We start from the raw sequence: 15698 nt of genomic DNA on the forward strand, positions 1-15698 counted from the left end.
GTATTAAAACAGAAATTTTTGTTTGAACTCATTTCAAAGCATTTATTTTGCAGATGTTATTCATTGTTTGTTGTTTATTAAAACTCTGCAGCTCCTCTAGGCTGTCCAAGAACGTGCCTAATTTTAAATCAGCTTTACTAAGAAAATAAAGAGGTATGAAGACTGTTAAATATTGGCCCGATGTATCGGCTGCCTGATATATCGGTCTACCCCTGTCCAGAATCTGCTTAGTTGGGTTAAGATCAGGTGACGTAATACTAAAGTATGGCTTTTAGCACCACATTTACTGATCCTTCATGTATAATTGGAGTTCTGTCTTAGAGATACCACACCCATAAGGGTAGATGTTCTTTCAGCTTAAGGCGACAAAAGACGGTCGGTGCAAAACCCCAGAGAGGAGGACTGGGTAATCGGATCCGCTAAAGCAGGGGTATCCAATCCCGATCCTGGAGGGCCAGCATCCAGCAGGTTTTGTGGTTTCTCTGCTCCAACACACTAGATCCAGAACCTGTGCAGCAGCTCATCAGGCTCAGCAGAATCCTGTTAATTACCTGCTGAATGAAATCAGGTGTAAAGTCCAAAAGGGTCCATTTTCACCTACAGTACATATTGATCAACATACACTGTAAATACTTTTTCTGGGTGTAGTACATGCAAAAAAAAAATTTAAGTTATTTATCTCGGAAAATTTAATTTAATTTTTTTTTAGCATTTTAAACGTTTTCCATACTCAAAAACTTCTACAATTTTCCCAACTCAATATTTTTGGGAACAATTTTGATTAGGTTGGACTTCAGCGTAAATATGAGTATGTAAAACTCAGTTATTGGCTTAGATGGAAGATAAATGCCAGAACCCGCCCATTTATCCTGCAACGGAAGAAGAAGGCACAAGGCACTGACTGTTAAGCGGGACGGTCCATTTTGGAAGAGCGTGCATGCGCAGCCGAACTTGTGGATAAAGCTTTTCAAAAACTTGTAAGTAACTATTTTGACTATTTTAAGTTAATGTGTAGTCAAAATGTCACATCTAAACGATTTATATGATTGTTTTTAACTGCTCAGGCTGCTCTTAGCTAGCAATGTGTACTAATTGTCGGCCTGTTAGTTCACCATGTGGTCCGCTTTGTTACTATCAAACATCACTTTTGTGTTTATTTCAGAAACCATCATTTTCGGTAGGCTGTCACTCTTATATAGTTAATTAATGTACTGTTTTGTGGGCACTTCTTAATGTTTATGAATTCTTACAGAGCAGATATATAGCTTTAATTGTGCTTGCCTGCCTCACAGAGCTGCTTGCAAGTGTATTTTGAACTGCTAGTTATCATAACTAGCCGAAATTTGAACCGACAAATGGCGCATCGGCCATCAGCTTGTGAAAACCACGGGGGGATTTTTTACGTTTTGGTCCCGCTTATCTCCATTTTATTTATTGCTGGGGCTGTATTTTCAAATTATATGCTGCTCTTCCTGTTTCTCGTCTATGCCGTTAATTTTCTGTCCTTCACACCCGCTCGTGTGTGAGTGAGAAACGGAGAAAAAAAATGGAGAGACGAGAGGCGATTGATCTGCTGGTGTGGTGTCGAAAATATGGAGAAACTCTTGTTTGAAACTCGGTACGCCGCCTCTGTAACGTCTGCGTCTGCCACACTCGATGGATTACGCCACCGTCACGTTTGCTCTTTGTAGGTCGACTCGTCTGACTTTTCTTTTTTGTTTTAACTACAATAAATGTCTGTTTTTAGTTATCACTCCCATAAGATTGCTTCTGACTGCAAAAAAGTGTTTAAACACCGCGTGGGCCATTTAATGGCAGATAAAATCCTTAAGTAAAGATGGAATGAAAATAAATAGCAAAATTAAAATATCAATCAATTTATGGCACAACTACAGTGCACAACACCTGATTCTGATGAATTATAAACAAGAAAATGTTAATAGACATCTTCATTTAAAATTCACGAGGTAATTCACAACAAGTGTTGTTTTTTATTCACGTGTCACTGTTTTGCTTGCCTATATTAAAATAATTCAGTGTAATTAAATCATATTAAGGGGTTTATGCCATCAGTTTGGCCAATATATAACATTTAAACCATAATACTCTTTTTTTTCTTTTTTTTTTTAACAAACTCTGAAGGTGATGTACTTAAAGATATAAGTGACTCAGTTCTGAGCGACAGGCGTGCTTGACCATGAGTTACAGAGACAACATGCTTATCGTGGGCATGTGAAAAAAAGTTTTAATGCTACATATTGGCCAAACTGAAGCAATAAACCCCTAAAATGACTGAATTACACTGAATTATTTTAACTGAGGCAATTAAAACAGTGAAATGTGAATTTAAACACGTTAACACTTGTTAAACTTGGTGAATTACCTCACAAATTTTAAATTAGGATGACTTTCTTGTTGATGCCATCAGAATTAAGTATAGTGCACTGTAGTTGAGCCACGGAGTGATTTATAATACATTTAGGCAACTTTTCATACAATCTTTAAAGATTCTATCTGCCTTAAAATGATTTCCATGGTGTTTAATTATTTTTTGCTCTTTTAAGCAGGTTTATGGAGAGTGACAACTACTAAAAATTAACATTTAATGTTATTTTGTGGGAAAGCACATGCTTTTCTCTTTTTCAGCAGTTGGCAGCAGATGGCAAACTTTCTCCTTAACTCATTCACTGCCATTGACGAATAAAGTCGTTATTTTAGATCCAACCATTAACTGCCAATGACATGTTTTTACTGTTTGGGCATCGGAACGAGCCCACACGCTGAGAGAACAAACATCTGAGCTCTACGTCACACTTCACATGATCAGGAAGCAGAACGTCCATGTGTTAGGAGATTGTTTTGGGCCGTTCCTGGAAAAAAACTGAGGCGCGAACCGGAAAAGCGTCTGCAGATCACAGTTCGGCAATGGATTATGAAAGAACGGATAACACTCGAAACACGCGGATTCTTCCGATGTAAGAGGTGAGTCTCCTTTTTGTTTTGGTTGTTTTGGCGTCGACATCATCCTAGAGCGCAACGTTCTGTGACTCATAAAAAAACAGTAAAAACAGTGAGAAAGGCTGGCAGTGAAGGGCTTTACCGATCAGGTAATGGCTGGCAGCGAATGAGTCAATATCATTCAACAATTAATACATTTTTTCTTTATTTTTTCTTTAGAAGAACATCAGATCTGCGTAATTGAGGCAATTCCACAAAAAGTTGTCTTCTTTGAAGATCACATTAGGTAAGTTAAGGTCAAATATTTTAGTTTCACTAAATATATAAGTCAGTTAACATTCTGTTCTTTCTTTCAGTAACAGCTAGGGTTATTTTGAAGTGAAGGTGTATGACATTTGTAAAGTTTTAAGTATCAGGCGTGACATTAAAAGCAAACGCTTTGATGCTCCACCTGAGAATAAATCTGTAAGGCTTGTCACCAGCATTCAGACATCAATTCTGCTTGCTTCACAGCCAGACAGGACACGGTAAAAAAAAAAAAGCGCTTCCTTGGCTAAAAGCTGTTTTCTCATATTTATATACGCTCCAATAAATGCATTAAATGTAAGGCTGCTTGATTAAGTGAAATCTAATCTCTATTACAATTTGGATTTGAAATAAACAAAACGCAGGCCGTTCGCCTCCTTGTGTCTCACGTCAGAGCGGTGGGGGAGGGGCGGATATTTCGTGGCCGTGGCAGTGGAGTTTTAGGCATGGTGCAGCGCCATGCCTGAGCCTATATAGGGGAAACACTAGGAAAGTGAGTGATGTGCGCATGTACAGCATGATCACGTTACATCGACTGATCAATCATAAACTTTCCTTGGTGGAGCTAACTCACGCACCAGACAATCTGTTTTACAAGCAAAATAATTTCAAGATGGAGTGAGCCATATTTAATGTGGATTTGTGTTTGATCAGGGCTGCAAACTCCCATGCAATGAATGTGAGACATGTGTTTGACTATTTTCATGTCCCCTCCCACCATACCTCCAAATTATCTTGCTGGATAAAATAAGTTACTCTATCTGAGCTAAATTAAAGCTTCTTTCCGGAGTATTTCTCTTATCTGATGGCACCATCTAGTGGCTGGCAAGCATATCACACTGAAAATGTGTTGCTTTGTTTGTTAAAGATCACTACTTCGCGTATCTGTTTGTTTATGTGCTTCTGTAGCCAAAAACACACACACATATATTTGAATGCCTGTTTGAATGACTTTCATTACTACAGGCTGAGATAGGAAACAAGGATTTACCTCCAAGTTTTAAACATTTAATTATGTTTAAATTTAATAACTTCTCAAATTCTGTGACTTTTCTGACTTGTTTGCCCAAGAAAAATAAAGTTAAAGAGATTGAGTCATAAAGGGCAACAATCAGCCCCAAATTATTTGGTAAAAAAAACAACGCAAATAGATAAATAAACGAATTGTAAATGTTACCGGTGTGACTGTAGTGTTTTCACATCTGTTTTCTCGCCGGTTTGTTCCAGTTTACCACCTACTCGGAAATTTTAACTTCAGAATACAGTAGTAGATGTGACAAAAACATGTTTATTTTACAAGATAAACTTTTAAGGGTGCATCTAAAATCAACGTTAAGTACAATTATTTTCCGAGGTACATGGAACGCACCATGACGTCCATCCTCCACACAGCATAGACATAAGTGTAGACGCCGCACCAACCACTGCTGCATATGTTTGGCAGAATTTGCGGGTTCTAATTTTTATAAATTCTATGTAACAGGATGTTTTAGCTAGTCTTTAGCTCCGGAGATACTCCGTGGAGATCTGGAGCTAGAACGGCAAAAGAACGTGTTAATAAACCCGTTCACGCACTCCAGAACGAACACACTCACTTTTACGTTCGTCAGGCAAAACACAAACGAGTTCAGCTTTCATTCATGAAAAAGACGAACAAATTCACAAACCGTCGTTCAATGAAAGCGTTTGGGCACAACACTGATGAGTAGTATTAGTATATGTGTGTTATCAACTTTCAAAATATTGTAAAATAATCTAGATCTCAATTTCAGTCATAATAATCGTGATAACAGTTTTTAGCATAATCAAGCAGCTATAACTATATGTATTTATTGTGGGCAAGTAACAACTTAAAAGTACCTTTATAAAGCACTACTTCAAATAAACCAAACTACTGTTCCCAAAAAAGACTTTTATGAGTTAAAAAAAAACCTAAATACCTATGCTATCTCTGTGTATATGTAGCTTTATTAACTTGCACAACGATAAGCGATGCTTTTCTTTTTATTACAGATGGGATGGCCCTGTAAATTGTGCACCAAGGTTTTACCAGTAAAGACTGATATTTTAAAGCATTATAGACTGCATCATGGAACCTATGGACACAGTTGTGCCTTGCCCTGTATTCATGTAGAATGCCCATGCTCTTTTAAAAACTGGAGTTCCCTTCGTTCTCACTTATCAAGATCCCATCAAGCAGTTCATTCCCTCAAGTCACAAGTAGATGTTTCTTACACCTGCATATTATGTCAAAAACAAGGATTCCCAAGTGAAAAAGACTTTTTTGAACACCTAGGTCATCATCTGAAGAATAACGAGACTGTAAAGTGTGTCTTCACAGGGTGTAATCACCAAACAAATATTTATGGGACTTTTGCAACACACAAACACAGAAAACATACTCCACATTCCTTAAAGGATTTCAAACCTGGCATTATCTGTCAAGGGCAATTGCCACACACAGAAGAAGCGCTAGTATTTGAAACGTATAGTGGGGTTGGTGATCACGGTGAAGGAAATTGTGAAGTGAGTAGGGCTAATACACAGTCTGAAGAGGAAGATAGAAGCCTTCTGGTTATTGATTATATAGCATCCCTCTTGTTGAAATTAGAAAGTGTTCATCTCGTTTCAGTTCGGTGCATTGATGAACTGGTAGATGATCTTTACTTTATTTCAAGTTCTGCTACAAAATCATCAGTTAGAGATATTGTTGTTTCACATCTAACAAAAACAAATCAAACCATAGATGAGACATTTGTTTCATCTCTTGTTGAAGAACTGTGCAAATCAAATCCTCTAAGCTTAGCACTCAATAGTGGTGGTCCTCTGTCTTCATCGTTCAGGAGACGAGATTATTTTAAAAAAAACTTTGAAGTAGTTGAGCCTATTGAGTGCATCCTTGAACCAAAAGAGAAGAGTTGTTTTCAGTATGTCCCAATTCTTCAGTCCTTGACTCAGTTATTGGCCAAACAAAATATAAGAGAAAAGATTCTAAGCAAAGAACGTGAGTTACCATCAACTTTATACAAATCATATCGTGATGCTACTATCTATAAAGATAATTCGTTCTATTCAGAAGAACTACGAATTTCTCTTCTACTGTATATAGATGATTTTGAGATTTGTAATCCACTTGGAACATCAAGAAAAAAGCACAAGATAACAGCTGTATACTGGACATTTAACAACAACCCTCTCTCATCTCGATCCACTCTGAACTCTGTGTACTTGGCCCTTTTATGTAAAGCCGTAGACATAAAAAAATATGGCTATGATCAAGTACTTGCCCCTTTGTTGAAAGACATTGCTATCTTAGAACAGGATGGGATCTACATTTCGACGTTGGGACAAAATGTAAAAGGAAGTGTGCTTTGTGTAGCAGCAGACAATCTGGGAGCACACTCAATCAGTGGACTTGTTGAAAATTTTTCTGGACCATTTGTTTGCAGATTTTGTCTTGGTCAGCGATCAGACTTTCAGATAAAGGAGGTGCGGTCAGGTGCATTTCCTCTTCGCACCAAAGAGGAACATGCGTCGCATGTATTGACCATTAAAGCAAATCCTGCTTGGACACATTTTTATGGTGTAAAAAAGTCTTGCCCATTGACTGAAAATCTGAAGTACTTCCATTGTGTCACTGGCTACCCACCTGACATACTGCATGACATTTTTGAAGGCATTGTTCCTTTGGAACTGGGTCTGTGCTTCAGTGTTTTCCTTTCTAAGAAATATTTCTCATTTATTGAGCTTAACAGTGCTATCTTGCAGTTTCCCTATAAATGGGCTGATAAAACTGATTGTCCACAGGCATTACCTGCAAACCTTTCCTCAAAAAAAAAGCTAGGAGGAAATGCTCATGAAAATTGGACCCTCATACGACTCTTGCCATTTATCATTGGGCACAGAATTCCTTTGAATGATCCAAACTGGCTTTTGCTTATGTCTTTAAAAGACATTGTTGAACTTGTCGTTGCTCCAGTCCACAATGAAGAAAGCATTGCCTACCTTGACTACAAGATTTCTGAACACAGATACAGATTCAAGGAAGCATTTCCTGATGAAGATTTCATCCCAAAGCATCACTTTCTGGAGCATTATCCAGGATTGATCAAGGCTTTTGGACCTTTGATAGCTTTTTGGACAATGAGGTTTGAAGCGAAACATAGCCAGTTTAAACGAATAGTAAGGCATACTGGCAACTTCAAGAATGTCCTTTTATCCATGGCTACAAAGCACCAACTTATGATGAGCCATTACCTGCATTCTACAACAATTGAGCCTGCACTTGGTGTTGTTAGAGTAAAGTCAGTGCCATTGGATGTCCTGCATTTAGATATTCAGGCATCAATCAAGCATCTTTATCCTTCACATGATCAAGTACAGCTGGCTGACACAGTCACATATCAGGGAACAAGATACACTCAAGGCATGATTGTGGCCTATGGTTCTACTGCAGGTCTTCCTGATTTTGCAGAAATTATTCAAATAACTATTTTTGCAGAAAGAGTGCATTTTATTTTGAGGACACTGGTGTCTTGGTTTGATGAACATTATCGTGGATATTACTTGGAGAGGACAGATCACACAATTCTCATTGAACAACAAAGCCTTAGTGATATATGTCCTCTTTCAGCTTATGTTGTTGAAGGAAAGCGCATGGTGACTTTAAAGCGCCACATCTGTCTCAGGTGTTGAGAATCATTGTATCTTTTCTCTGTCTTCAGTTTTTCAAGACATGGAGCAAACTGTAAGATTCCGCATCCTAATTGATGATCAAATAAAAAAAGTTACACTCAGCAGTGGGGTACCCTCAACTGTGGCTGAGTTGGTTGCAGCAGTCAAGGAAAATCTGTCCATCCCCACAGATATAAGTCTTCAGTACAAAGATGAAGATTTTGGTGACTTCTTCACCGTAACATCTACAAATGAACTGAAAGATAAAGACACACTTAAAGTTGTATATGCACCTATATGCTTAGATTTGACAGTTGCTGACCAAGAAAGCAACTGTGATGTATCTGTGATGTCCTCCTTTGACAGTGACAGTGCTAGTGGCTCACTGGATTCCCAAGATACTGTCATTTTGAGTCAGTCCACCTTTGAAAGGCAGAACCCCTGGCCTGCTGTGTTTCCCATTCCAACTTTTTCACACAACACTGAGCTTGCTTTGAAACAAGGCAATGAGACATATTTAAAAGAGGGCACCCCGATGACATCACCTGGTTTCAGATCTGACATCCTTGAGCGTCTGGCAGAAGCAATGTTTTCTTATACTGCTTACCCTGATGATGCCCAAAGAAGTGCTGTAGCACAGGCACTAGTTGAGAAGCATCCCTGCTTGAAGGAACCAGGGTCTTTTAATGGAATTTATGGATGGCAGCAAAGCCTGAAATACAAATGTGGAAACTACCGCACAAAACGTAGAGCACTGGGAAGTCCTGAACTCTTGATCAACTCATTGTCACAAAAGCCTGGTGATGAGCAAGAAGTTGCTAAAAACATCAAGAAAGCAAAGAGGGCAGAACTTAATTACCTTCCTCCACATCCACCTGGTGAAACAGACGACACTCTTGAGAATATGAGGCTTGAAATAATAACTGCCAGCAAGAGAAAAGACTGTGGCAAAGACATAAACTACCTGATGACCAGGACATACAGCTTGAGAAGAAAAGAAGTGGTTTCTCAGTCCCCAAGGGTGACAAACTTTATGGAAAGATGGCCCGCTCTCTTCGATACATTTCAGGTCAATGATTATTATTCATGTTTTATTACTGTTCTTTATTTACTTAGTTTAAAGCATTTACTGATAATCATTTGCATTTTTATAGATAAATGCAGAGTTCCAAAGGTGCACTGCTGTTCCTCTACAGTCTACATTCATGTCTCAGCTGGATAAATGTACTCCAAAGCTCCTGGATTTGTTCAGTGCCAAGGGAGGAGCAGTTGGTCAGCGCATCAAGAACTTATTGATGGAACTGATACAGGTGAGTTAAAAAATCATGGTATTACATTAAGTCATCTGTATTCATTTTCAGTTTGAAGTTTTAACTTTGGTTTCAAAGCCCTGAACAGTCCACCTGTCTGAGCATCTAACCCCATACATTAGGGCTGCTCAATTAATACAATTTTAATCACGATTACGATCTGAGTTTTGAACGATTATAAAAACAAAACAAGCCTCCTGCTCATGTTTCACGTGTGAATCACTCCCGGTTTGGACTGAGCTCATGGGTAAAACACTGCTATTTTGTTAGGTGCTGCGTTCAAGTCCAGTGGAAAGAAGGGGTAAGATGTGACTAGGGCTGCCACAAACAACTATTTTGATAATCAACTAATTGCCACTTTTGTTGACCATTAGTCGACTAATCACGTCATGCAAAAAAGTATAGCTTTTTCCACAAGATGCTTAATATAGCCATCATTAGCTACTAGATTGAAGTGTTATCATTTATGTGCCATCTAATAATAAAGACAAGATGATCGCTTATCAAACAACTTTAAATAACTTTCTAACCTGTTAATACAAATGCTACACAGTAAAGGGAGATAGGCACCAAAAACCAAAATAAAATGTATTTTTTTTTAAAAGCGCTCATAGAATAAACGTCGACTATTAAATTTGTAGTCGACTACTTTGTTTAATTTCATTTTGTTGATGTCATCATGAAGAATCGACTAATCGTGCCAGCAATAGATGTGATCTAAATTGTGTGGGGCAAGGGCTTTCTTGTTTGCCAGCCACAATTTTTGGAATGTACACATATGTGCAGTGGGCTTGATTGCTTGCTTGGTCTAAATCCATAATGAAGTTATATTTCAACCATTTTGCTTTAGGTCAGTGATCCCTACTTATAACTTTTTGCTTATGTGTGGCTGTTTTTCGATGCTCTGCTTCTTTTTGTGGAAATTTGGTTATTATGATGCTTTTTTTGTTTGTTTGTTTGTTTTTCTCGCTGTCATCTTTTTTGTCGTCTACGTTTATGGTGCTTTTTTGTCTTTCTGTGCAGTACTTTGGTAAGTTGTCATGCTGTTTTTTAAACTGATTTATTGTATGGAAGCTTAGTTAATGCTAAATCAAAAGTTACTTTCTTACTTCAAAAGATCGCAGGTGCAAAAGAAAGCAATTTGATGTAAATAAAAATTAATAAAAATAATGCTACGTCTAAATTATTAGACCTTTTCTATTGATATCAACCTTTTACTGGGAAATACCACTACACACGTTTTGTTTGAATGTGTATGTATCAAAAAATTGTGGGTAGTGTGTCAAAAAGAGACTTTTTTTCTGTTGTCAGAATTTTAATTAATTTAATGACTTTTTCATTAACTTTAGGACACAAATGTCTCCACTGTGCAGAAGAGAGACGTAACTCTGAGATGCCTCATTGAGTACATGGGAGAGAGTGGACAGGAGCTCATCTCGGACTACTATGTAAGTAAATTATTAGGGCCAAGATTGAATCAATCTGTTGCACAAACTGGATTTGATAAGTAATAAAATAGGCTACCCTAGTTTTGCATAGTTGTTTTAATAAACATCCACAAAGTATAACCTCCAGGATGATTGAGCACTGAAATTCAGCCGTTGCGCCTGAGCCTATGTAAGGGAAACACTGATGTGTGCAAATGCATCTGTGTGTCTGCTCTGTTTTCACAAATATCCAGTGAGTTATGGGGAGTCGCTGTTCATGTTAACGAGCTCACTTTAACGTTGATTGGTCAAATATACGAGCAAGTTAAGTTTACGTTTACAACAAAATAAACAAGTTTACAAATCGTTCAGTGAACTCTTTAGGCACAACAATGCCATGTTGTACTTGTTAACCTTTCCCTTCTCACCCCCAAATTCCACTACCTCCGCTCCGCTGCGCTCCGCTCCGACACGAACGCCGGAGCAAAATCGGTCCCGTTCTAGTCAATCAGAGCAATTCCACTACTGCGGCCGTGCGCCGCCCTCTGTTCCGGCGTCCGGCAAAAATAGAATCGATCCTATTTTCACCGGACGCCGGAGCACCTCCGCAGTCAATGGACAGAAATCACAAACACCCAACAGGAAAAGGAGCAAGCAGAAATTCCGTTTTTCACAATACATCGATAAACAAAAGGCGTTTTTTGTTTCATATGCACAGATTTAACAACTTTTAACAACTATCAGTGGTGGCTGAAGTTTAAATGCACAAAAATAAGCCATAAATACAGTTTCCACTATCAAAGTAGTCACACTTTGTTGATCCAAACACTGCTGATCTCTCAACACAAATGATGGGCAGATTAAACAGTTCATGCCGATGCTTCTCCCACACAATGGGTGTTTGGATCTAACTTCCGCGTTTACTGCTCGGACTGTATCGCAAGATCTCGAAAATCCCGCGCATGCTTGTTTGCCCACCTCAGGTCTCCGCACCGGAGCGGAGCCGTTGTAGAGCGGGTACCAGTAAAAATTGAGTTCGGAAGCGAGCGGCTGCGGAAGGCGGGGGCGGACCGGAGCGGAGGTAGTGGAATTTGGGGGTTAGTCGTACATTTGCAGGATTTCCCCCAGCGCTTTATAAGCCAGGCTTTGCTTGGCCACCCGACACGAACGGCACAACAAAACTAGAGCCCTCCATCATCTTATACTGGTGAGAAACAGCAGCGGAACGTGTGCAGGGAACTCCAGCAACAAAGGAAGAACTCAGCACATTACAGTCCTAATAAATTTAATACATATTAGAGAAACATTTTAACCAAAAAACTCATCTATATTACTGACTGTTGATGTTGAATTACAGTTCAAATTCCATAGCCATCATCCCACACTGATGAAATTTATCTCCGCATTTGACCCATCCCGATGAAGGGGAGTGGTGAGCTGCAGCAGTGGCTGCGCTCGGTAACTATTTGGTAGTTTAACTCCCCAATCCAACCCATTAAAGCTGAGTGTCAAGCTGGGAGGCATTGGGTACCATTTTTAAGATCTTTGGTATGACCTGACCAGGAATCAAACCTCTATCTCCAAGTTCCAGGGCAGACACTCTACTACTAGGCCAGGGGTCGGCAACTCGCGGCTCTGGAGCCGCATACGTCTCTTTCATCCATCTGATGCGGCTCTCTGCTTGTAAAATAATTAATGAATATTTAATTACAATGTATTTTATTTTACTGCATTCATTTTTTATCTGTAGCCAATTCTAAATGTAAAGATTGTCTATGTAAACCTGAACAGGTCACCTGCTTGTGCGTAATCAAATGTCTCTAGGCGCTTTCTGAGCTGAAGAGGATGTGAGGTTCTGGACCGTTCCTCAGACAGGCTCATGGATGCGTCGTAGTGTTGGAGACAGGAACAAGCGCTATTAAGCCAAAGATTCATAATCAGGGAACATTTTCTAAGTGACTAGTCTCTGAGAGACCGGGTTTAGAAAACACAGAATCTTCCTGCATGGTTCTGGTTCTGCGATGCGTTCCAAGCCCCCGATCTACACATCTTCAGCTTGCTGTTCACCATACGCATGCGCTGACGGCGAGCTGCGCTGAGCTCAGTGTCCATCTCAAATGTTCTGATGGTTATCTTTTCCTGATTGATGTAGCTACCTCCACGATGTGTGTAACGATAAAAATGTCAGCGCATCTGTAGGCTTGAGATTTCTCCGTCAAAATAAACACTCAAATACAGGAAATATCCGGTCCGTGCGAACCCTGTCATTTAACTATTTTGCCTTCTTGTGAAGATGGTTGCAAACAGAAACATTAAACCTGATTAACACCAGAGCCACGCACATTGCGCCGTTATCTCAGTCAGTGCGAATGAGGAAAATAACAGAACTGATTGGATTCTTGGGTGTGAAAGGTTCGGGAGCAAAAAAGAAAGGGCTCACGGGCCAGATGTGGCCCGTGGGCTGCCTATTGAGTACCGCTGATGTAGATGAACACATACAATTTAAAGCTTTTTTTTATTTTATTTATTTAATGTTAGCTCTTCAAGTCATGCAGCATTTGCATTAAAAATGCCATAGAAATTAATGTTACTGAGACACAAATAAATCTGGCTAAAAAGTCAGGAACTGATGATTTTGGTATTTGTGTTAATTTTTTTAATTGATGTTTTGCCATTGTCTTTGTTTGTCATTAAGGGAAGCCCAGAGACCAGCGTGCACGAGGACCTAAAACTGCGCAGCATGATGATCTACATTTGCCATGATCCAGATGCTGTAGGAATAATCATCGAGGGAGTGCCGGTGCTCACTAATCTTGGCAGTCTAGCCAAAGCATGCAGCATGCTTCTCGGTCTGACATACGCCCTGAACCTCCAATATCCTACCAAACTTGTCAAAACGTTTGAAGTTTTTCAGAGACTTTTTGTGGGTCTTGATACACTCCGCCCAAAACCAAGCTCCAGGTACATGACTCTGAAAAACAAACTTCTTACCTAGGCAGCCAACTTGAGTGTGGCCCCTACACTTCTGAACAGCAGGTCTGTTGTGTTCGTTCAATAATAAAATGTGTTTTTCAATGACAAAAGGCAATTGTTCCAGATATTGCTCTGGGTTGTCATGTGACAGTTTTTTTAAGCTGAGACGGGTTCTGTTCAAAAGTAGTTTGGATAACACTTGAAAATTACTTGTTAAATGACTTGTTCTTTAAAGTGAAATGTCAAGTATATAAACAACAAAACACCACAAATTTTGAGAGGTTCAGCTGTACTTCATACAAATATGTTCATGTATTTTTCGATTGAAATGCTTCCAGATTTTAGGTGGAAAATGCTTCATGTTGTCATTGACAGTATGAGTTTTGTGAGCATAGGTCTCACACCGTTCCGGTGTTTACTGTGATGTAAATGTTTTACAGTAATATGTGTATGGCTTGTAAAAATCTTTACAAAAGTTGTAAGATTTACAATTTACAAATCTTGTTAGTATTTACTTCAGTGCCACTGTTTCAATGATTTTGGAAAAATAAATGTTGAAAGTGAACTATTTACAGCTTCACAGTATTTATCATTATTTACTTTTTACATTTTAAAAACTGTTTTAGTATTGAAAAGTTGAATTAAATCTAAATAATTTCAATTTTTGGTTTATTTTTTGGAATAACATCAAAGAAAGGTTTCAGTTCATATAAAATAATGAAGATTATTAATTTTTCCATAGTCCAAATACTAAGTTTAACAAACTTTAAAAATTTGTTTGGGAAATGCTGCCTTGATTATTTTTGAATAATTTAAATCTCACAGGTTTTAGTGTAGAAAAAACGTGAAATTATTAAGTTGTACCTACTTAAAATAATAGTTAGTTGACCAAACTCAAAAAAATTGTTTGGAAAATCTTGACTTAATTTTTTGGAGTAATTTGAAAGACACAGGTTTTAGTGTAGAAAAAAGGTGAAATTATTAAGTTGTACCTACTCATATTGCTGGTTAGTTGACCAAACTTACAAAATTTGTTTGGAAAATGTTGCCTTATTTTTTTTGAGTAATTTGAAAGAAACAGTATTAACAGTGTAATAACCTTTCATCTACAGAAATAAATCCACTTTCTATGTGGCCTTCTAAATCCAGAAGATTCTGCTCAGCGCGTGTTGACATTCCATGAAAACAAAACATTCAAACAAACATTCTCTTCCAAGGTTCCTGTACTCTGTGAAAGCCAGACGTCAACATTCTTCACTCTGAATAAGTGAAGACTTCACAATGTTATAGTTACAAGTTAAATAATCATATGTGATGAATGAACAAGATGTTTAAATGAAATGTTTGAACAACCTGTGCTTAAATCAACAAATTTGAAATGAATATTGTTCTTACAATGATCCATTTATTGTCATGATCTGCCCCGGCTTCCCTGACTGTGTCTCTCCTGCCTTGATTAACCTTATTGTTCTCACCTGTCCCTCATTGCTCTGCCCATGTGTTCCTGATTTCCCTGTGTATTTATACCTCCCTCCTTGTTGCTGTCTTGGTCGGATCATTGTTTGTTCGTGCGTGTTTTGTCCGTCTCTCCCGTTCCACCATTAAACCATTTTTATGTTTTCATCCGTGCCTGCTTTCCTGCCTCCTGAACTCTCCACCACACTTGGTCCGCCATCTCCACCCTTCACATCATGACATTTACATCACAAAGTATGCTTTGATTTAACAAGTTAATCATTGTTTACACTCATACACATTACAATAAGATACATATTAAGGTTAAGAATTTTGTATCTGAAGGAGGCTTTCTGAGGGATATTGGTAAATACTCAGAAACGTGTCAAATTCAGATTGGCCAAACTTGGCCAGAAATCATAAAGTAGTTTAATAAAACAAGAATTACTTCCCAAGTAATTCAGTTTCCAGCTGAGCCCCGATTCGGCCAAATCGGGAAAGAAGCCTCTTTTGAAACAATCTCCTTTGACCTTAAGTCAAACCCTTTCTGCGATGCTGCAGGTGATTACAGACACAACAGCTCTTTTCAGAGCTA

At 38.6% G+C, this 15698-nt stretch overlaps 2 protein-coding genes across 12 annotated transcripts in view; one reads left to right on the forward strand and one right to left on the reverse strand.

Annotated features, from left to right (window-relative positions):
- Positions 1-15698, reverse strand: part of wnk2 (WNK lysine deficient protein kinase 2) — a 53512-nt gene that overhangs the window by 23016 nt on the left and 14798 nt on the right. The window lies entirely within an intron of this gene.
- On the forward strand, positions 647-14213 carry LOC139068881 (uncharacterized). 2 transcript variants are annotated; one of them, XM_070549427.1, is made up of 6 exons: positions 647-977; positions 3178-3244; positions 7989-9007; positions 9093-9248; positions 10598-10696; positions 13371-14213. In XM_070549427.1, the coding sequence occupies exons 3-6, from the start codon at positions 8000-8002 to the stop codon at positions 13668-13670; spliced, it is 1563 nt and encodes a 520-aa protein (XP_070405528.1). In that variant the 5' UTR covers positions 647-977; positions 3178-3244; positions 7989-7999; the 3' UTR covers positions 13671-14213. The 2 variants fall into 2 exon arrangements, with proteins under 2 accessions (XP_070405528.1, XP_070405527.1); XM_070549426.1 differs by having other exon boundaries at positions 648-9007.

The sequence above is a fragment of the Nothobranchius furzeri genome, chromosome 3 (assembly GCF_043380555.1).
Source record: "Nothobranchius furzeri strain GRZ-AD chromosome 3, NfurGRZ-RIMD1, whole genome shotgun sequence".
Classification (NCBI taxonomy): Eukaryota; Metazoa; Chordata; class Actinopteri; order Cyprinodontiformes; family Nothobranchiidae; genus Nothobranchius; species Nothobranchius furzeri.